This window comes from Panicum virgatum, chromosome 2K, assembly GCF_016808335.1.
Source record: "Panicum virgatum strain AP13 chromosome 2K, P.virgatum_v5, whole genome shotgun sequence".
NCBI lineage: Eukaryota > Viridiplantae > Streptophyta > Magnoliopsida > Poales > Poaceae > Panicum > Panicum virgatum.
This window is the reverse complement of record NC_053137.1, coordinates 54516007-54535797: the sequence shown is the minus strand read 5'-3', so window position 1 is coordinate 54535797 and position 19791 is coordinate 54516007. Positions and strand designations below refer to the sequence as shown.

The following is a 19791-nucleotide window of genomic DNA, read 5'->3' as shown; positions in this document are numbered from 1 at the left end:
AATTCGTTATGTCTTGTGCAGCCCCTTTCCTCGCCCCTGACTCTGTCTCGATTGTATTTTGTAGGGGTTAAAGTGCCACTCCCCGAGGCCCCCGGTCCCAGAAGAACGCCAAATCAACCGCCTGCACGCAGAGAAGATGAAGAGGCGGAAGGACGCGGCGGAGGCGAAGGCCGAGAGGAAGAGAAAGAGGAAGGCGAAGCACGACAAGGCGTGCAAGATCGCACGCACGGAGGGGAAGCCGCGGCCTACCACGCCCGAGTCCACGGACGAGGATGAGGAGGACACCTCAGATGCCGAGGGCCACCTCCTGGTGGACGACGGGGCGGCGGTGGGGGCGAGTTCCCCGCCGACCTATCGGTGGGATGACGATGAGGGGGCGCCAACGGCGCCGGAAGAGACAAGGGCTGTGGCGGAGTCATCGGCATATCCGTCCCTCGAGGGGGGCAGAGCGGGAGTCGTCCCCTCCGGCGGCGGGTGAGGAGACGCTCGCGCCCCAGGTGCTGATCCGTGGCGACGAGTCTGCGGCGGGGGCGGAGTCGTCCGTGCTGGCAGCCTCGAGGCACATGGCCGACATATGGGAGGCGCCCTCGGGGCAGTCTTCGAGGGGCGGCGCGGTGCCGCGGGCCCGAAGAAGCGCCACGAGGAAGCGGAGCATGAGCGCTCGATCCGGGTAAGTGAACTCGGTTTCGTTTCTGTTGCGTGTTTGATCGATTCCTCGATAATGTTGTCCTCAACTTGTGTTCCTCGATTTCCAGCCCCGGGGCCGTCACCAAGGATGTGGTCCAGCTCGCCCCGACCAAGGCCCTTAAGACTGGGGCACACAGTACGCCGCACACGGCGCTGCAGCCCCTGCCTGCCGTGGACCTTGTGGCAGAGGCGGCCAAGCTGCGGGAGGCGATGGCTCGAGGGGCCCAGGCGGCCCAGCAAGCTTGTGCACAGGAGGAGGAGGGCGACGTCAGCCGAAACGGTGCTGAAGCAACCGCTCAGGCTGACGACGCTGAGGAGACCGGTCGGGGCAGTGCGGTCGGCACCGCCCAGTCGGACATCAAAGTAGAGGCCGGTCAGGGCGACGCGGCCAGCGCCGCCCGACCGGTTACAGGAGAGGAAACTGGCGGGGCTGCGCAGGAGCGCCCCGCCAGCCAAGCGGGGGCAGAGGCCCTCGTCCTCGAGCCCCCGATGGCTGAGGTCGAGGGCGTTGCAGAGGAAGAGATGACGCTAGGGGCGCCAGGAGTGGAGGGAGCCCCCCGGGACGAGGGTATCGTCATGGTGGCACCGGTGCAGGCGGCTCAAGGGAGCATGGTGGCGGTGGTGGAGCTGCCGGACAGCAGCGAAGAATACGGGGATTCGATGGACATCGACCCCGCTGCTGCGGCAAGCGCCGCTGGACACATCGCGGAGTTCGCGTCAGCCAGCGCGGATGTGCTCAACGCGGGGACGTCCGAGGGGCCCCACCATGGGGCAATCGTCCCGTCCGGGCTCCCCTCAGAGTTTCTCCGCAAGGAGCAAGAGAAGAAGGAGGCCTGGAACGCGCAGCTCGGTGTCGGCCGCGAGATCCTACAAGCCCTCGACCGCGCGTTCCAGCTCCATCAGGGGACGGATTACCAGGTCAACCAGGTAAATGCTTTGCCCTGAAAAATGCTCGGATTCAATTTCGGATTTAACATGCTTTTACCCACACCCTTTCACTTGCAGCGGTTGAGGGAAATCTCGCGCGAAAAGAGCGCCGAGATGACCCGGATGTACTCCCAGATGAGCCAGCTTGGGCAGCACAATGCCGAGCTAGTGCTCAAGAACATCGAGGCTAACACTAAGATGGCGGTTCTGGGAGCGCGTCAACAGGCGCTGGAGGAGGATCTGGCGCGGGTTACCGGTGAGCGGGATGTCCAGAGGGCCGCGGCGGAGCAGAAGGCTTAGGAGGCCGAAGCGCAGGCTGCTGAGCTGCAACGCCTCCGGACGGCATTCGAGGAGAAGGCTCGGGAAGCCGAGGCCCAGAGCGCCGAGCTACGGCGCCTCAGGACATCGCTTGAGCAGCAGGAGACCGAGCTCCTCCACAAAGAAGTGACCGTGGTCGCGCTCACCGGGACCCTCCGGGAAAAGGGCGATGCCCTTGAGGAGAAGGAGGTGGCCCTCCAGAACGTGGGGGCCGCCCTCAAGGAGAAGGAAGACTCCTTGTCCTCGCTCGAAGAGGCCGCCCGAATCCAGAGGGAAGAGGCGCAGAAGAGTATCATGGGTAAGTACCTTCGAGCTTTCGTTGGTTCATTTCTTTTTGTAGCTTATATTGATTTCCTTTGCTCAGAGCTGAGGCAGAAGGTGGCGGACGAGTCCGCGGCGAAGGAAGCAGTTCACACCGCGCTCACGGCGGCACATGTGGAATTTGCTGAGCTGGAGCAAACCGCCGTGAGCGTGTGCCAAGGGCTTCTGTTTCTTGGCGGGGGCGTTGGGCTTGACGTTGCTGCCCTCCGCGGGCGCATCGTCCTTGTGCTTGCTCGGCTTGTCGTTGAAGATGGCACCAACAGCCTCCTCGCCGGCGGCGTAGTTGGTGGCGGCGTCAAACAACTCATTGGTGTTGGCGGGTCGGCTTCTCGCAAGCTCATGCACCAGGTTCCGGCACGTCGTACCCTCGAGGAAGGTGTTGATGACCTCGACGTGGGTGGCGCTGGGGAGCTCGGTACATTTCTTGGAGAAGCGCCGCACGTAGTCGCGCAGGGACTAGTTGGGCTTCTGGCGACACCCTTTGAGGTCCCACGAGTTCCCAGGGCGCACGTATGTGCCTTGGAAGTTGCCCACGAAAATCTTGACTAAGTTGGCCCAGTTGTGGATCTGGTCCGCGGGCAAGTGTTCGAGCCACGTTCGTGTGACATCAGCAAGGTGAAGAGGAAGGTTGCGGATGATAACCGCGTCTTTCGTCACACCGCCCAGCTGACACGCTAGGCGGTAATCGTTGAGCCAGACTGCAGGATCGGTCTCGCCCGAGTACTTGACGAGGGTGGTGGGTTGTCGAAAGCGCGGGGGAAAAGAAGCAGTTTGAATCTCCCGGTTGAACACTCGGGTGCCCGGAGGCTCCGGTGACTCACCCCTGTCGTGCTCGGGGTCGAAGCGTCCACCCCGCCGAGGGGTGTACTTCCTGCCGCCGACGATGTAGCGGGCATCGCCGTCTTCGGCGTGCCCGCGTGTGTCGTGGAGCCGTTCCCTCTCGGGAGGCCTTCCGATGCGGTTGTGCACCGAGGGTACCTTCACACCGGGCGTTACGGCTGCCTTGCCCTTCTCTACCGGTGGAGTATGCACTGAAGCCTTGCGGTCCTGGCGTGCAGTCCCACCGGGCTGCTCCGGGGCCTTCGAGCGCATCCGAGACGCAGAGCTCTCGGTTTGCTGCACGACAGCTTGCTCGATGAGCACCTGTGCCTCGCGGCGCAAGTTGCGGCCCGAAGGCGTCGATGGCTCGGGCATGGCTTGGAGTAGGTAGGCCGCAGCTATGGCTGGGCATATTACCCGAAACCCGAAACCCGAACCCAAAAAACCTGAACCCGAACCCAAAAAATCCGAACCCGAAATACCCGAACACTATTTCGGGTAGCAAGCCACGGTACCCGAAATTATTATGGATAGTTCGGGTTTAGAACCCCGGTACCCGAATTCCCAAAAAAAGCCCGAACACCCAGAAAGACCCAGCCCAAGCCATTCATTGTAGGCCCATCGCGCAGCGCCGCAGCCCACCGAGACCTCTTTGCATTTGCAGCATCCCACTACCCGTCTACCCCCAAACCACCCTAGCCCTCAGTCCGAGCCCCCTTATCCTTTCTTCAGATCTAACCAGCGGCCAGAGCGATGACGACTGGCGGCGCGCGGTAGCAAGGAGGGATCGGCGGCGTGCAGGTGATAGAGAGCGCTGAGGTCCTGTCTCTTCAATCTTCGTCCACAAGCTGCCTCATGGAGGACTCCATTCACTGCTTGGTGCCCCAGGCGGCCACGGACCCATGGCGATGTTCTGCGCATGGTACTGGGAAAAGTGTACTTGCTGGTTGATGCTTGATGCTAGGTCCTCTCGAGGGAATCGACGATGCTGGGATCTGATGGAGGATTCAATGGATCTGTTATTTCTTTCACTTTTTTTTTCCTTTCATCTGCTTCTTTCTTTTCCGTTTCAGCTAGCAGGCAATCTTGACGTGGATGCAAAGATAGGAGCAGGCAATAGATTTTAGGAGAAGCTATTGAGTTTACTTTGCTGTTCTACCCTAATTTATCTTCTCAGAATTTTCTTGCTCGCTGATTTTTTATCGGGTATTTCGGGTAAACCCGAACCCGAACCCGAATTTTCGGGTACTCTGATGGAGGATTCAATGGATCTGTTATTTCTTTCACTTTTTTTTCCTTTCATCTGCTTCTTTCTTTTCCGTTTCAGCTAGCAGGCAATCTTGACGTGGATGCAAAGATAGGAGCAGGCAATAGATTATAGGAGAAGCTATTGAGTTTACTTTGCTGTTCTACCCTAATTTATCTTCTCAGAATTTTCTTGCTCGCTGATTTTTTATCGGGTATTTCGGGTAAACCCGAACCCGAACCCGAATTTTCGGGTACCCGGAATGTCGGGTATTGATTTTTCAGAGTAAACTTCGGGTAGCATTTTTGAAAACCCGAATTTCAAAAAACCCGAAATACCCGACCCGAATTTTTCGGGTAACCCGAACGCCCACCCATAGCCGCAGCGACGAGTTTTTCGCCGGCCGTCTTCAGTTCCGGAGGTTTGTCGACGTTGTCGTCGACTAGGATGCGGTCCCGGGCAACGCGTCCCGCCGCCTGGGCATGTGCACCACGCGCGGTGCGCTGCTGCTCGAGTGCGGTGCGCAGATCCTGGGTCTGCCGTCGCTGCTCGTCGAACTTGGCTTGGAGCTCCTTGAGCTGTGCCAGCTGTGCTTGTCGCGCCGCCGAGCTTGACGAAGAAGAATGGGCTGCAGGCGGCCCCACCGGTTGGTTCGGCTGCGCGTCTGCCCCGCTGTTCCCGTCATCACCCGGAGCGTTGTCGTTTTGCTCATCCACAAGATCTGCCATGAAGCACTCCCGAGTGGGATTGTACTCCCCCTCGCTAGAGTCCTCAGAGCAGGAACGAGCGGAAAGTGTTGGGGTCGCGGACTCCGGAGTAGTCCTCGGCCTCCTCGGCCGTGAAGTTGTTCATGAAGAAGTTGACTTCGTCGGCTATCAAACTCGCCGTCTCGGGGTAGGATTCGTCAGGAGGCGACACGATGAGGTTGCAGATCGACAGAAGATGATGACCCGGCAGATCCTCATATTCGACGAATTTGGCGCTGGATGAAGAAGCATAGGATGCAGCATCGCGCATCCCGAAGGGGAAGGGCGACGGCGAGGTCGAGCCCCCCCTGGGAGGCACTGGTGCTGCAGCAGGTGATGATGCCGGCGCAGACGATGCCGAGGCGTGTGACGACGAGGCGGTGGCTCCGTCGGTCGCGACGTTGAGCCGTGACATGACAAGCTCAACCCACGTAGGGTGGGTGAGCCGTGCCGCCCGGCGCCGCTCTGCGCGCGCTTGTCGCGAATGCTGGCCCGAGCGCCTGTTGCGCTGGGCTGGTGAAGTCGGAGTGACGGGGTTGCGTCTGGGCGAGAGGAGCTGCATGAGGTAACCGTTGCCGGTTGCTCTGAACTCAAGACTCCCGAACCAAATCACGTATCCCGCGGGGAGCGGATTCGAAACACCCATGGGGTATGGGTTGGATCTGCCCGCCATCCCTGGAGATCAAATAGGAACAAGAGAGAAAATGTCACGCAGCCGCCCCTACCTGGCGCGCCAACTGTCGGTGTCCTGACCTGGGGGCCCAGATCCCAACTAGTAAATGGTGCGTGTTTCCTCGTCCCAGATGTTGATGCAAGAGGCAACACAGTAACGCACGGGTTTATCCTGGTTCCGGCCACGGGGCCGTACGTCCATCAAGGGGGGTGTGCGAGGGCACTGTATTATCTTGCACCCGGAGTGCTTGTAGTAGGGGGTACAAGCGAGGCGAGAGAGGGAGGGAAGCTCCCAGGTCTGTGCTAGAAAGGGAGTTGGTTGCGGTGAGTGCGATGATCGCGAGTGTGGATGACCGTGGTTGCCGATGTCCAGAACGTCCGAACCCCCTTAAAGAAAGCCCGCCTCCTCCTTTTATAGTCGCAAGGAGGGGTGGGGTACATGTGCAGGGGAACGTGGAAGTCGTCGTCTTCCCCCGAATCGCGGGGGTGCAGTGGTCGAACACTGTAGGAAGTACACTGTGGGGCATGGTGTCGGGCGTGGCAGTCGTCCTTGGTCTTGCGGAGATCGCGCCGGCGTCCTGCCAGCTTCAGCAGGCGGCGTGGTCGTCGCTGTAGAGCGTACTGTCCTCCAGACGTGGCGTGATGGCGTTCCGTGGGCCCCGTAGGCCAGGGTCTTACATGCCCCAGCGGTGGCGGGGCACGCGGCGGTCCCGGACCGCCCTGGATAATGTGCCGATGCGCGCACAAAGGGGGTCCGAGGGTTGCGTGGAGGTCTCGGACCCCTCGGGGGGATGTTCGGGACTTCGGCTGCGTGTGCTGTGCGCCCCTCTTGGAGGGGCACGTGGCGTCGCCGGACCCCTTCCCAGGCAGGAAGTGGGTCCGGGGCCATACGTGTGATGAGGTTGAGTCCGGACGGCCGGAGTTGGCAGAATAGTACGGGGAGCAGTGCCGAGCACGCTTCGTCCCATGTCGCAGGTCCCACAGTGCGCCACAGCGCCCGGGATGGCGGAGCAGTGACCGGAGTTGGCGGATGGGACTCCGGTCACAGCCGCTGTGGGGGATGGCGTCCTGACACTGTCTGTCTTGAGCACTGCGGAGGAGTGGTTGGCATTCAATGCCTCCGTACAACGGGCGGTTGAGCGGCGGGGCCATTTGTCCCTTATGCCGAGGGGTGGCCTCGAGCGAGGCGGAGACGAGTTACCTGTTCGAGGGAGGTTCGCTACCCTCGAGCGAGGCGGAGATGCGGGGCGTAGTCGAGGGTTCCGGTGGGAGCCCTCGAGCGAGGCGGAGATCGTCCCGTGGGCCCGAGAGAGGTGCGAATGGACCGCACACTGGACTTCTTTGAGTCCTTTGCTTTCTTCCAGATTGGAAGGAGGCCGTGGGCCCTCGTGGGCCCAGTTGCCTAATGGGTGTTTTGTGTTTTTTAAGGTGATCTTAGTACCCCGATTAGGGTGTCCCTAATCGTGATACCCGACACACAGTCTGAAGCAACCAACAGAGAAAGCTACTTATGAAATATGTCGAGTTGGAACATGGACAGCAACGTTGAGTTTCATATATAGGCATCCTGAGATCCAGCCAGGCAAAGGCCACGAGCACGGCGGGTGCGATGTTGGAAGACGCGTCTGGGAGTACAATTTGGATCGTGGTGTGCCGCTTTCGGTACGGGCGAGGCCGCGAGGGGAGGGGCACGATGACCCCATGTTTGTTGGGGCCAAGGTGAAGTGTTAGGGCCACACTTCAAGTGGATGTTCAGCTGGCAGTTGCGCCATCAGATACATGAGCAGGTTCAGACTGAAAACAAGGCACTGCCCACAACAAATTGAGGGCAGGGAAGCATGGAGCCATGGGACTGCGTGTTTCAATCAGATGGCAGTGGCATGCTTCAAGAATGATAATAACAAAAGGAAAAAAATGGAATTGCAGGGAACTGGAGGAAGCTGCTGCGAACTGGAGCTTACTACAGTGATACGTGTGCCAGTGATCCAGCTGCAGACCGCGCATTAGAGAAGTGATATGAAGCTGTCGAGCAAGTTGTCTCTGGGCCGTTGAAGTTGCTCGGCACAAAAGTTTTCTGATATCTTAAGATAGGGGGCATACTAAGCCACTAAATAATCACAACCACTGAAAAGAACCGGTACCGACATCTGGATCCAATTTACATGTCCCAAGACACATGAGGCACTGCGGTATGGCAGCACATTGTGATATCCTAGCACCCAAACGCTGCAACAAGTGGCTCCAACAAGCGCCAAACAGATGGCCCCATGGAAATTCAGAAATCCAATCAAACCACACACTGCTTGTCCATGGAGATGGAGGTATGGAGCACTGCATGTTATGAGCTCGTGGCCTTGTCTGCCTTGCCAGTCTAAGTTGATAGCTACCCTTGAAACGTTCAAGTTGAACCGCATGCTCTTCACTTTCTTCTCAGTCCAACCTATAAATTCATCAGCTTGGCACCAACACTTTCATCAGCTCATCAGCGGCTAAAGACCATCTGACACAGAAGGTTCTCTGAACATTCAGCCAGGAAAGCAGGGGAAGCAACCATGATCAGCGCCAAGAGACTTGTCCAAATGGCGAAGAAGTGGCAGAGAATGGCCGCTCTGGCGAAGTAGCGGCTCACGTCGACGCCAACGGAAGAAGCCGAAGGATCATGCGGCACCTCATACTCCATGGCCAGCAAGGGCCACTGCGTCGTGTACTCGGCCGACGGCCGGCGATTCCAGGTCCCCCTGGCGTACCTCGGCACGGTGGTCTTCGGCGAGCTTCTGATGCTGTCGCAAGAAGAGTTTGGGTTCGCGAGCGACGACGGCAAGATCACGCTGCCCTGCGACGCCGCGGTGGTGGAGTACGTGGTGTCCTTGCTCAGGCGAGATGCCTCGGAAGAGGTTCTGAGGGTGTTCTTGAGTTCCATGGTCAGGCCATGCCACATTGTCAACAGCGTGGCGCCATGCAGTCAGCAGCTAGCCTATTAGATTCTGGTGTACGTAATTTTGTACAGTTGTTGAATCATAGGAAATGGTATGAAAATGAAATATATCACATGCCTCACTAATGTTACCCGCCGGGAGCCATGCTTGTCTAGTTTGGTGTTAGGAATATTCCAGAGCTGCTCTAAGCACTTGCAGCATTGCGTTTTTCAATTCTCAACATGTATTGTTTCAAAGATTCAGCTGAGCCAAATTTTCAACATGTTTATCCAAGATTCTTAGCAGTGGCGTTTTACAGAGTGACCGTTTGTTGGTGTAAAGAGAAATTATTTTCCTTCACCCTATACTGTACACCATCTCATTTTCTGCTTGAATGATATACTGTACACCAAACTTTTCTCAGTTATAAAATGCACATTATTTGTTCTTTTTTTTGCAATTTCAATATATCTTTGAAAGAAATGCAACCAATAATAAGGCGTCTACTGTATGCCATTGGATTTGTGTGTGCGCGCGCGCGCAAATCATTTAGCATTTGACAGTGAGTTGTTTACTCTATTTTCAGTAGCATAAACTTAACTCTGTCGATCCATGATGATGAGGATTGAGGCCTTGATTGGTTCATAGGAGCTGGCTCCTGGCTTGACTGTGGCACATCTCATTTTAACATGTGGTGTGCTTGTCTTGCAGCATCTCGTGTGGCACCCATTCCTCTGCATCTTCCAGTGATTTCCCGTGGACCTTCAACCAGGTATGAGCAATGCACATTTCATTAAACCATTGTTCTATTGCTGGGTGTAGGGGTTGTACTTGACATGTAGTTTGGATAAAATTCTGACCTCATACCTGCAATATTGGCATCAGCGTTGCTGGTTTACAAAGCTATATATGTACAGTTTCTCTGTTTTAGTGGTTCATCTCAGCCTGATTATGAACATATTTAGGCTTGCACTCTTTATAATATTTTTGCACCATGACCACTTGTTCTAGTCAAAACTCAAAAAACCTATTTTCCGTCACCTAAAGTATATGCCAACAGGTTTCTCTTTGAAGCATACATATGCCAACCCTGTTTGGTTCCTGCACTAGGGAGTACTAGAAAACTTTGACCGCTAATTACGGTGTTAAATAAAGTCAATTTATAAAACAAACTCCAGAACCCTGCACTAGGAACTCTGAAAAATCTAATGAGGCCTTTGACCACGTAATTAGAGGATGGTTACTGTAACATCACTGTAGCCAATCATCGATTAATTACCGTCATTAGATTCGTCCCGAAAAGTCATACCCATCCCTGAAATTTTTTTGCAAATAGACTTCATTTAGCACTTTATGTATGCGAGATTTTTTTCTCGGCTTGTGTGCACTAGGAACCCTAGTGCGAACCAAACAAGGCCAGAGGTTTCGTTCTCTCCTAAATTGTGTGTGCGAACATTCTCTATTCTTGGCCTTGTTTGGTTCCCTCCATTAGGGAGTATTATAAAATTTTGACCGCTAATTACGGTGTTAAACAAAGTCAGTTTACAAAACCAACTCTAGAACCCCTGCATTTGAAGAATCTAATGAGGCATTTGACCGCGTGATTAGAGGATGATTACTATAGCATCATTGTAGCCAATCATCGATTAATTACCGTCATTAGATTCTTTGCGAAAAGTTATATCATCTCTAAAAAGATTTTGCAAATAGACTTCATTTAGCACTCTATGCATGCGAATTTTTTTTTCTCAGCTTGTGTGCACTAGAAACCCCTAGTGCGAACCAAACAAGGCCCTTATTCGCAGGTTTCATATAAATTTAAAATTAAAAGCAACACAAAAACAAGAGCTGATTTTTCCTGTAGGTATTGGTTTTTGCCCAGCCCCTGTTGATTGCTGACTTAAAAAGGCTTCACATCGCAAAATTTTCAAAGTGGTAGCAAAGAATGATGCCTGTCACTTCATTAAGAATTTAAGATTGAGAGACTGTTCAATTTCCGTCCTTCTAATCGTGTCAGAGTACTACAAATACAAGAGTACAAAGTGTATTGCACTAATAGCCATCGTCCTTCACCACTTGTCCACTTGCAGGATCAGAAGGCTCTGAATAGCGCTTCTCTGTCCTACTACCTACGCTGATGAACTACTACTGTACATTCACTCGTGCAGCTGCATGCCTGCATGCCTGCAACTAACAGCAAGCTGCCACACACGGCGACGCACGGCTTGCGTAGTGGCACGGCATCGCCATGGTGCTCAGGAACGCCTGCTCTAGCTCGGCAGAGGCGCCTCTCCCGAGCAAGCACATGGCGTACTCCATGACCGCGGCGTCGCACGGCAGCGTGATCCTGCCGTCGTCGCCGCCCGCGAAGCCGAACTCCTCCCGCGACATCCGCAGGAGCTCCGCGAAGACGGCGGTGCCGAGGAAGGCGAGCGGCACCTCGAACCGCGCCCCGTCGGCCGTGTACACCGCGCAGTGGCCCCTGCTCGCCACAGAGGTGCAGCACTGCTCGTCGGCTTCCTTTGGCCAGGTGAGTCGCTTCCTCCCGAGCGCTGCCATCCTCTGCCACTTCTTGGCCAGCTGAGGGATCCTCTTGGCGCTGATCATGGCTGGTCCTCTGATCTCTTCTCTTTCTTTCTGGACGAGAAGTTGGGAGCACTTGAGTTTGAAGTGCTTTGTTTGCGATGGAATGGGATGGGTTGGGCAAGGGACTGCAAGAATATATAGTTCCCACGGCTGCAGGAATGGGATGGCTGGGCAAGGGACAAGGCCACGAGCACGGCGAATGCGATGCTGCAAGCAGACGCGTCTCCGAGTACGACTTGGATGCGGTTCTGGTGGGGGCCGAGTGTTCGCCGCGTGCCGGTGCCGGTGCAGGTCGTGGTGTGCACTGAAAACAAGCCTGCATGGGCTGAACGTTTTGGTCAGATGGCAATGGCATGCTTCAAGAAATGTAGGGACTGGATGACTGGAAGAAGCTGCTGCGAAATCGCGCTCACATGATGTGCTAGTAATCCATCTGCAGACCGCAAATTGAAGAAGTGATATGAAGCTGTCGAGCAAGTTGTGTTGGATCGTTTGAATAAGCTTAACTCGGTCCCACAGAGACAATGTGCTGGTCTCAAAATTTCAGACATCTTTAGGATGGGGGCAGCCACTGAAAAGAACTAGTACCGACCATTTGGACCCAATTTACATGTGGTCTTCAAGACACATGAGGCATAGCAGTATGGCAGCACATTGCGATATCCTAGCAGGTTATATTAGCACCCAAATACTGCAACAAGTGGCTGCGTCAAGTGCCAAACAGATGGCCCCATGGATGTGTAATCAAAACCAGCACTGCATGTTTCTGAGCTCGTGGCCTTGTCTGTTGTCTCTTGCCAACCTGAGATGGTAGCTGCACATGAACTGCAAGCTCTCTGTCTCTTTCGTTTCTTCAGTTCTGGCCTATAAAACCATCGGCATTAGCACCCAAGGCTTCATCAGTCCATCAGCAAGGCAAGTACTACACCAAGCAGCCGAACACCACCCGATACTACAAACTGAAGTTCTCTGAACTTTTTGCCAAGAAAGCAGGAGAAGAAACCATGTTCAGTGCCAAGAGACTTGTTCAAGCCGCCCTGACTTGTTCAAGCCGTCGATGGGACTCACGCGCCACTCAGCTGTTTGTGTGTAGCCCATTAGGTTCTTGTTTAGTTGGATGTAAAGATTCTGGAATCACAAGAAAATAGTACAAAAGATTCTTCGTTTCATCCTTTTTCTAATCTCGTTTGGTTGCAACTGCAAGGCAGAGCATGAAAGAACTTGTGTCGCACACGCAGCAGCTCCGAAATTGTCGCCTTCGTTTCAAAAAAAAAAAAATTGTCGCCTCCGTAAAATTAGACCCATCTAGGGCCCAGTTACACCGTACGATCAGATTATCGCGGCCCAGATTGGAGAAGGCCGAGCAGTTCTGGGTCTGTCGGGGTGGGGCCCGCGTGTCAGCCTGTCTTACCGTTTGGGCCCCGGGTGGGACATCCACGGACCACGGGCTCGCTTCGTCACGGACGTCTTCCGCTCCTGGCGGCGGCGGCGGCCTGAGCCGTTGAGTCCCGCGCCGCCGCCGCTCCCCCGAGCTTCCCGGTGGGCGGTGGCTGTGCGTCGGGTGCTACGCAACATGGCCCGCGTTAGTGCGCCGCGCAGCAGGCGGCTTGTTGGCTGCGGTGAGAATCCAAAATCAAATAGGTTGCCCCAATCTGAAGTGTGCTCAGATTTACTTGTCCAGGCTCGCGCGCGCACGAATCCTTGATTAGCTCGTAGTTAATGCATTAGTGCCATCATTTGTTCATAGCAGCTGGCCGGACGGTGCTACATCTCAGTTTGGATTGGTAGTCTGCTTGTCATGTGGCACAGTGGCACCCATTTCTCTGTGTCTTTCCGTCAAGTTCCTGTGGGCCTTCGAATTCGATCAGCATCAGTACATTATACATTATACATGGTTCATTTACCATTGTTCTATTGCTGTGTCTGCGAGTGTAAGGGCTGTACTAGTTTGGAGTTCAGATAAATTCTGAGCTCATGCTTGCAAAATTGGCGTCCGGGTTTGTCGATCTACAAGCTTATGCACAGTTTTCTCATCATTGTAAGTGATGTATCATATTCGTTCATGACAAATATCTAGTCTTACACTCTAAAAACTCTTTTACACAGCAACCACTTATTTTAGTCAAAACCCCACAATTTATTTCCTTCACCTTAAGAATATTCCAATGGGTCATTCCCTTGGCATTTTCTTTTTGAAGCATACGTATTGAAAGCAAGCTTCTCTTCTAAATTGTATGTGCAAATATGTTCTGTTAACAGTTATACATACATTCATTCCCTGTTCCTGTCTACAAGTGTCATATGTATTCTAAATGAAAAGAAACACAAAAGTTAGAGTTGATTTTTTTTTTTGGCCAGGTTCTGATTCATCTCTGATTTGCATGAGTAAAAAGGCTTCATATCACCAAATTTTTATAGCAGCAGCAAGGAGATAGGGAGAATATACAATTTTCTTCCTTCTAATTATGTCAGAGTAGTACACATACAAGAGTACAGAGTGTATTACACTAATAGCTGTAGAATCCTGAATAGACCGCATGTCTTCAGGAGCTACAGACTGCAAATTGCTGATGCAGCGCCACTGGTGGCACTCTATAGCTTGAATGCTGGCAAGGAATCACTGCGGAGCTCAGGAACGCCTTCTCCACTTCCTCTGATGCACTTCTTCTGAGCAAGCACATCACATACTCCAGCGCAGCTGCATCACAAGGCAATGTGATCCTACCATCCTTTGTGAACCCAAACTCCTCCCGGGACATTCTCAGCAGCTCACTGAAGACCATCGTGCCGAGGTATGCTAATGGGACCTCAAACCTCTTCCCATCCGCCGTGTACACAGCGCAGTGGCCCTTGTCTGCAACTGGAGAAGTGGTGCAGCATGTGTCAGAAAGTGTCTGTCTTAATCCTTTGCCACTTCCTCGTTAATTGGGAAAATCTCTTGGAACTGATCATGATTGGTTCTCCTTGGCTTCTTGGCTCAGGTATTGTGCTCTGAAAGGCTTTTTGTGACTTTCGGGTAGTAGCGATGGTGTCTTGCTAACTCCTGTATATATAGGTGTAGAACTAGCCCCTGCGGCCCTGCCTTTCATGCAGCTGTTAGGGGACAAGGCCATGACCTTGGTACATGCATTGTTGGCAGCAAAGGTAGACTAGATTTGATTTTGCTGGGCCATCACACCACACGGTGCACCATGAGGGCAAAGATAGTGGACTAGTGGTTGGGCATCAGACACACACTACATTACAGGCAGCTGAATTGGGCAGAGACATCATCTGTTTCAGTGTCCTGTATCCAGTGATTTGGAGCTAAGTAGGTCGAACTTTCTCAAAAGCAATCATTCTGAATGATTTGGACCCTCTTTAGTTATGTTTCTTGAGTTTTTGTTTTGAAAAAAGTCTATTTTTGATCATCCAACTCTGGCCTCGGTTTGGTTTTGGCCATCGAACTTCAAAACCGGGTATCTTTAGCCATTCAATTATCAAAACCGTTCAAATTTGACCATCGGGCTGTTTTGTTGGGTGGTTTTAATTTTTTTATTTACAATTAAGTCCTTAGATCTTAAAATGATGATTACTTTTTGCCCGTACCTCCGATTTAGGTCATTTCTGCGGTCACGCGTTTGTAACTGTGAGCTTTATCTTTTAAAATGTTTTTATACTATTTTATCACTATTTGTTATGTTATTCTTATGTTGTTGTGTAGAAACAACAATATAAGAAAAGTAAAATAAACAGTTACAAAATAATATGAACAACATTTTAAAAGATAAAGCTCATCGTTACGAACACATGACCACACGAATCACTTAAATTGGAGATGTGAGGAAAAAAATAGTAATCATTTTAAGATCCAAGGGCTAAACTGTAAATAAAATAGTCCTTGGATCTTAAAATAATTACTATTTTTTCTCGTATCTCCGATTTAAGTGATTCTTGTGGTTATGCCTTCATAACGATGAGCTTTATCTTTTAAAATATTATTTATATTATTTTATAACTATTTATTTTACTTTTCTTATATTGTTGTTTTTACACAACAATATAAGAATAATATAACAAATATTGATAAAATAGTATGAAGAACATTTTAAAAGATAAAGCTCACCGTTACGAATGCGTGACCGCAAGAATGACCTAAATCGGAGGTCCGAGCAAAAAGTAATAATCATTTTAAGATCTAAAGACTTAATTGTAAATAAAAAAATTAAAACCACCCACCAAAACAGCCCGATGGTCAAATTTGAACGGTTTTGATAGTTGGATGGCCAAAGATATCCGGTTTTGGAGTTCGATGGCCAAAACCAAACTGAGGCCAGAATTGGATGGTCAAAAATAGACTTTTTTCTTTTGTTTTAGAAGGTCTGCTCTTCAGCGTGCATCAGTCTGGGTTTATTTCAGAAGGTGGCACTCTGGTTACAGTATCAGATTGCCTCGATTGACGACTAACAATGATTATATGATGAGTACCTCAAGGATCGGATATGATCATGCACCCAAACTGTGGGCTTAGCACATCCAGTCACTATGATACGGAGAGCTGGTTCACGAACATGCCCTAGGTTATCAGCTAGCGCCCAAGTTGCAGTTCTAGGTACATTAGGAAGTAGCAATGAAACCGAGTTCACATGAGATGCCAGTGACCTAACAGACCGCCAATTGAAGTGACGTGAAGCTGTCGAGCAATTAGTTTGGCCAGCTTAAAATGTTCAATCTGGTCGTTCAGATACAAATTGGCATGGGCGTGAACAACTGTCAGGCTATATGTCCCAACCTGAGGAGCCAGTTCATATTTTTAAATAGGACATTATAATCACCTTTGAAATTGATATCTCACTGCACAACCTCAGGAAGAATAGTCCTTGACAGGTTGGACTCAATTTGCATGTGTCCTTCATGAGGTATGTTTCTTAGATAGAACTGGTTGATACTGACCGGTGACCATAAAACATGGATTGGGAGGAGTGAGCACCTGATGTTCTGTAAACCAAACTGATGGCAAAAGTCGGGATATTGCAGCAAGTTGCCAGTTGGAACTTGGAAATGCAAGAGGCACAAAACAATGTCACGTTTTGGTTCAACTGGAGCACGGAGTTGCAGTAATTTTTTTGGTTTGGTTTCAGAAAATTGTGCTGACGAAACTTATTGCCCCAAATTGTAACAAGTAGTTAATTTGTGCAACAAAGGATGTGTACATTGAATAAGAACAGTGGCACTAACTTGCTAGCCACCATCCTTGATCTTTTTGAAGGATCAGAACGCAGAAGGCTCTGAATAACCTCTCTGTATCCTACTTCCTACCTACACTGATGAACACTACAATATACATCCACTTATACAGCTGCAACTCTAACAGCAAGCTGCCACATACGGTGCCACACTGTTTTTGTAGTGGCACGGCATGACCATGGTGTTCAGGAATGCCTTCTCCACCTCCGCAGAGACGCCCCTCCTGAGCAAACAGATGGCGTATTCCATGACCGCAGCGTCGCAGGGTAGTGTGATCCTGCCATCATCACCCCCAAAGCCGAACTCCTCCCGCGACATCTGCAGGAGCTCCGTGAAGACTGCTGTCCCAAGGCATGCCAATGGCACCTCGAACCGCGCCCCGTCGGCGGTGTACACCGCGCAGTGGCCCTTGCTCGCCACAGAGGTGCAGCACTCGTCGGATTCCTTTTGCCAGGTGAGGCGCTTCCTCCCAAGCGCTGCCATCCTCTGCCACTTCTTGGCGAGCTGAGGAATCCTCTTGGTGCTGATCATGGTTGATTGCTCGCTTATTTCCTTCTTCTTTCTTGAGATGGAAGCTGGAGAGGTGATGTTTAAGTTTGCTCTGTTTTGTTTGTGAAGCTGTTAGTGATGGTGTTCGGATCGGAGGCCACCTGACTGTGAATATATACAGATTTCAGACGACTACTCTGGTGGAATGGTTGGTCAAGGGACAAGGCCATGAGCACGGTGAGTGCAATGTTGCAAGACGCATCTGCTAGTACGATTTGGATGAGAATGGGTCCGGCTCTTGCCGGAGCTGGTCGCGACATGCTTTCGGTGCCTGGATTTGGACAGCACCCATGTCGTGGGGAACCGGCACGAGGACCCCATCCCCATGTTTGTTGGGGCCAACGTGAAGTGTAGGGGCCAGGCTAGGCTCGTTCAGCTAGCGGTTGTGCCATCAGATACATCAGTTCAGTCTATTCCAGAGCTGGATGATGAGAGGTTCTCCTGATTTCTTTCAAACTGAAATGGAGCTCACATGATGCGCTACCATTCCAGCTGCAGACCACAAATTGAAGAAGTGATATGAAGCTGTCGAGCAAGTTGTCTGTGCAGATAGACAGGCCGTGGTCTAATCCGGTCGCCCCAAAACAATGTGCCGTGGGCTGCTGTGGGCACAAAGGCTTTCGGATATCTTAAGAGGAACTACAAATGTAGCAAAACAATGGGTCTATCATTGCATGATCACTGAAGGAACTGTCTCTCTGACATGTGGTCCTCATGATCCATGTGGCAGGGCAGTATGGCTGCACATTGTGATAGCCTAGCACCCCAGACATTGCGACAAGTGGCTCCAACCAGTGCCCAACAGATGGCCCCAAAGAAATCCAATCAAGACCACACCAAAGCTTGGCACTGCATGTTCTGAGCTCGTGGCCTTGTCCCTTGCCAGCCTGAGTTGATAGCTGCCCTTGAACCGCATGCCTTCCTCTTTCATCTCAGCTCACACCTATATATCCATCAGCTTAGCAAAAATACTTCATCAGTTCATCAGCAACCTATGCATTACATCTAGCTAGCAGCAGCTGAGTACCGACAGAATATTCTGTGAACATTCAGCCAGGAAAGCAGGAAAAGCAACCATGATCACTGCCAAGTGCCAAGAGACTTGTTCAGATGGCGAAGAAGTGGCAGAGAATGGCCGCTCTGGCGAGGAAGCGGCTCACGTTGACACCAATGAAAGAAGCTGAAGGATCATGCGGTACCTCATCGTCCATGGCCAGCAAGGGCCACTGCGTCGTGTACTTGGCCGATGGCCGGCGATTCCAGGTCCCACTGGCGTACCTTGGTACGGCGGTCTTCGGCGAGCTCCTAATGATGTCACAGGAAGAGTTTGGGTTCTCCAGCGACGAAGGCAGGATCACGCTGCCCTGCGACGCTGCGGTCATGGAGTACGTGCTGTGTTTGCTTAGAAGAAACGCCTCTGAAGAGGTTGTGAGGGCGTTCTTGAGCTCCATGGTCAGGCCGTGCCACAATGTCAGCGGCGTGGTGCCATGCAACCAGCCGTTAGCTGTTTGTGTATAGCCTATTTTTAGCTCCTGACGCACTATAACATTTTTGGTTCAACCGGATGTAAAGTTGTAGAATCATGTAGGAGATTGAAATCATGAAATGTTGTTATATCACAAGCCTCACTTATCTTTGCGAATCTGTGACAAGTGACTAGATTCTTCGTTTCTTCCCTTTTTGAACTCGTCTCGTTGAATGATTGGCATGAAAGAACACTAGAAATTGAAAAAAAAATTGTCCTGAAAGTTTGTGGACGCATGAGAGTTGGTTTAAAGATGTTTCTGTGGGTGTCTGGGATGAACGAAAGGCCGGCGGGGCGCCGCGGTCCGGTCAGACAGAAGAATCACCCGCCTGTTACTGCACCTACCTTGAACAGTCAGATCAAGAACGAGGGGTGCAGATTCTGTCCCAGCGAGAAGTCTAGGATTTTTGTGCAGGAATCCTCAGAGTAGTATCATTTGGCACCCAGACTTGCATACACAGGTTCATCTGGTCATTAACCATTCCGATTCAAAGATGGTTTAACTTTTATTTTTTTTAAAAAAAGATGGTTTGATTTCGAGCACCCTATTTTGGCAATGCCACTTTGCCGTGCAACATCTCTGAGTGATGTGGCAATCCGTAGGAGTTTGCCGAGTAGCACTAGTCTTGGGAGTCTTTAATTGTCTCTGTGCTCCTTTCAACATGTGCATTTTCACAAGAAGAGTCATACAAGCAAGATACGTGATTTTTTTTTTGAATGAGAACAGGCAGGAGTTCTGTGACTGCATTTCAATATGAGTAATGTTCAGTATTTGTTTTTCAAAAGGTCTGGTCCTCCACTCTGAACTGAATTGTGCATCGTGCATCAGTCTGGGCCTATTTCAGAAGGTCTGTTGTTACTTTTGGTATCATAAATCGTACATCAATCCGGGTCTAATCACCGTTACAATTGATAACCCGCTCAGGGAGAATGGTCCTGACACGTTGGACACAATTTCCAAGTGATCTTAGGTATGTTTCTTAGAACTGGTCAGTGCTGACCAGAAACATGGATTGGGAAGTAAGCCCTTGAAATTCTGCAAATCAATCGTTCAAAAAAAAAAACTTTCAAAATTTTTTTTCTGCAAATCAAGCTGACAACAAAGCTCTGAATATTGCAGCAAGTTGCCAATTGGAAATGCAAGAGGCACGGTGACACGTTTTGCTTCAGCTGGTGCAGGGAGTGGCAATGACCTTGCAGGTTTGGATTCAGAAAACTGTGCAGAAGAAACATATTATTGCTCCAATTAAGCCC

General features: G+C 51.4%; 4 protein-coding genes and 1 pseudogene across 4 annotated transcripts; 2 read left to right on the top strand and 3 right to left on the bottom strand.

Moving 5' to 3' along the window:
• The first annotated feature begins 8115 nt into the window (after positions 1 to 8115).
• Positions 8116 to 8885, top strand: LOC120685995 (auxin-responsive protein SAUR36-like). Its single transcript, XM_039968148.1, has one exon. It carries the CDS (start codon positions 8415 to 8417, stop codon positions 8715 to 8717), a length of 303 nt encoding a protein of 100 aa, XP_039824082.1. The 5' UTR covers positions 8116 to 8414; the 3' UTR covers positions 8718 to 8885.
• Positions 8886 to 10637: 1752 nt separating this feature from the next.
• LOC120685985 (auxin-responsive protein SAUR36-like) lies at positions 10638 to 11489 on the bottom strand. Its single transcript, XM_039968138.1, has one exon. It carries the CDS (start codon positions 11256 to 11258, stop codon positions 10842 to 10844), a length of 417 nt encoding a protein of 138 aa, XP_039824072.1. The 5' UTR covers positions 11259 to 11489; the 3' UTR covers positions 10638 to 10841.
• A 2089-nt stretch (positions 11490 to 13578) lies between these two features.
• Positions 13579 to 14842, bottom strand: LOC120685976 (annotated as a pseudogene).
• Positions 14843 to 16379: 1537 nt separating this feature from the next.
• LOC120685950 (auxin-responsive protein SAUR36-like) lies at positions 16380 to 17066 on the bottom strand. The gene has a single exon (XM_039968102.1). It carries the CDS (start codon positions 16992 to 16994, stop codon positions 16584 to 16586), a length of 411 nt encoding a protein of 136 aa, XP_039824036.1. The 5' UTR covers positions 16995 to 17066; the 3' UTR covers positions 16380 to 16583.
• Positions 17067 to 17895: 829 nt separating this feature from the next.
• On the top strand, positions 17896 to 18654 carry LOC120685959 (auxin-responsive protein SAUR36-like). Its single transcript, XM_039968112.1, has one exon. The coding sequence runs from the start codon at positions 18123 to 18125 to the stop codon at positions 18528 to 18530; it is 408 nt and encodes a 135-aa protein (XP_039824046.1). The 5' UTR covers positions 17896 to 18122; the 3' UTR covers positions 18531 to 18654.
• The last annotated feature ends 1137 nt before the right edge of the window (positions 18655 to 19791 follow it).

Coding starts and splice junctions, on each gene's coding strand:
- LOC120685985 (XM_039968138.1), bottom strand. CDS start 11,258: ATGATCAGCGCCAAGAGGATCCCTCAGCTGGCCAAGAAGTGGCAGAGG.
- LOC120685995 (XM_039968148.1), top strand. CDS start 8,415: ATGGCCAGCAAGGGCCACTGCGTCGTGTACTCGGCCGACGGCCGGCGA.
- LOC120685950 (XM_039968102.1), bottom strand. CDS start 16,994: ATGATCAGCACCAAGAGGATTCCTCAGCTCGCCAAGAAGTGGCAGAGG.
- LOC120685959 (XM_039968112.1), top strand. CDS start 18,123: ATGGCGAAGAAGTGGCAGAGAATGGCCGCTCTGGCGAGGAAGCGGCTC.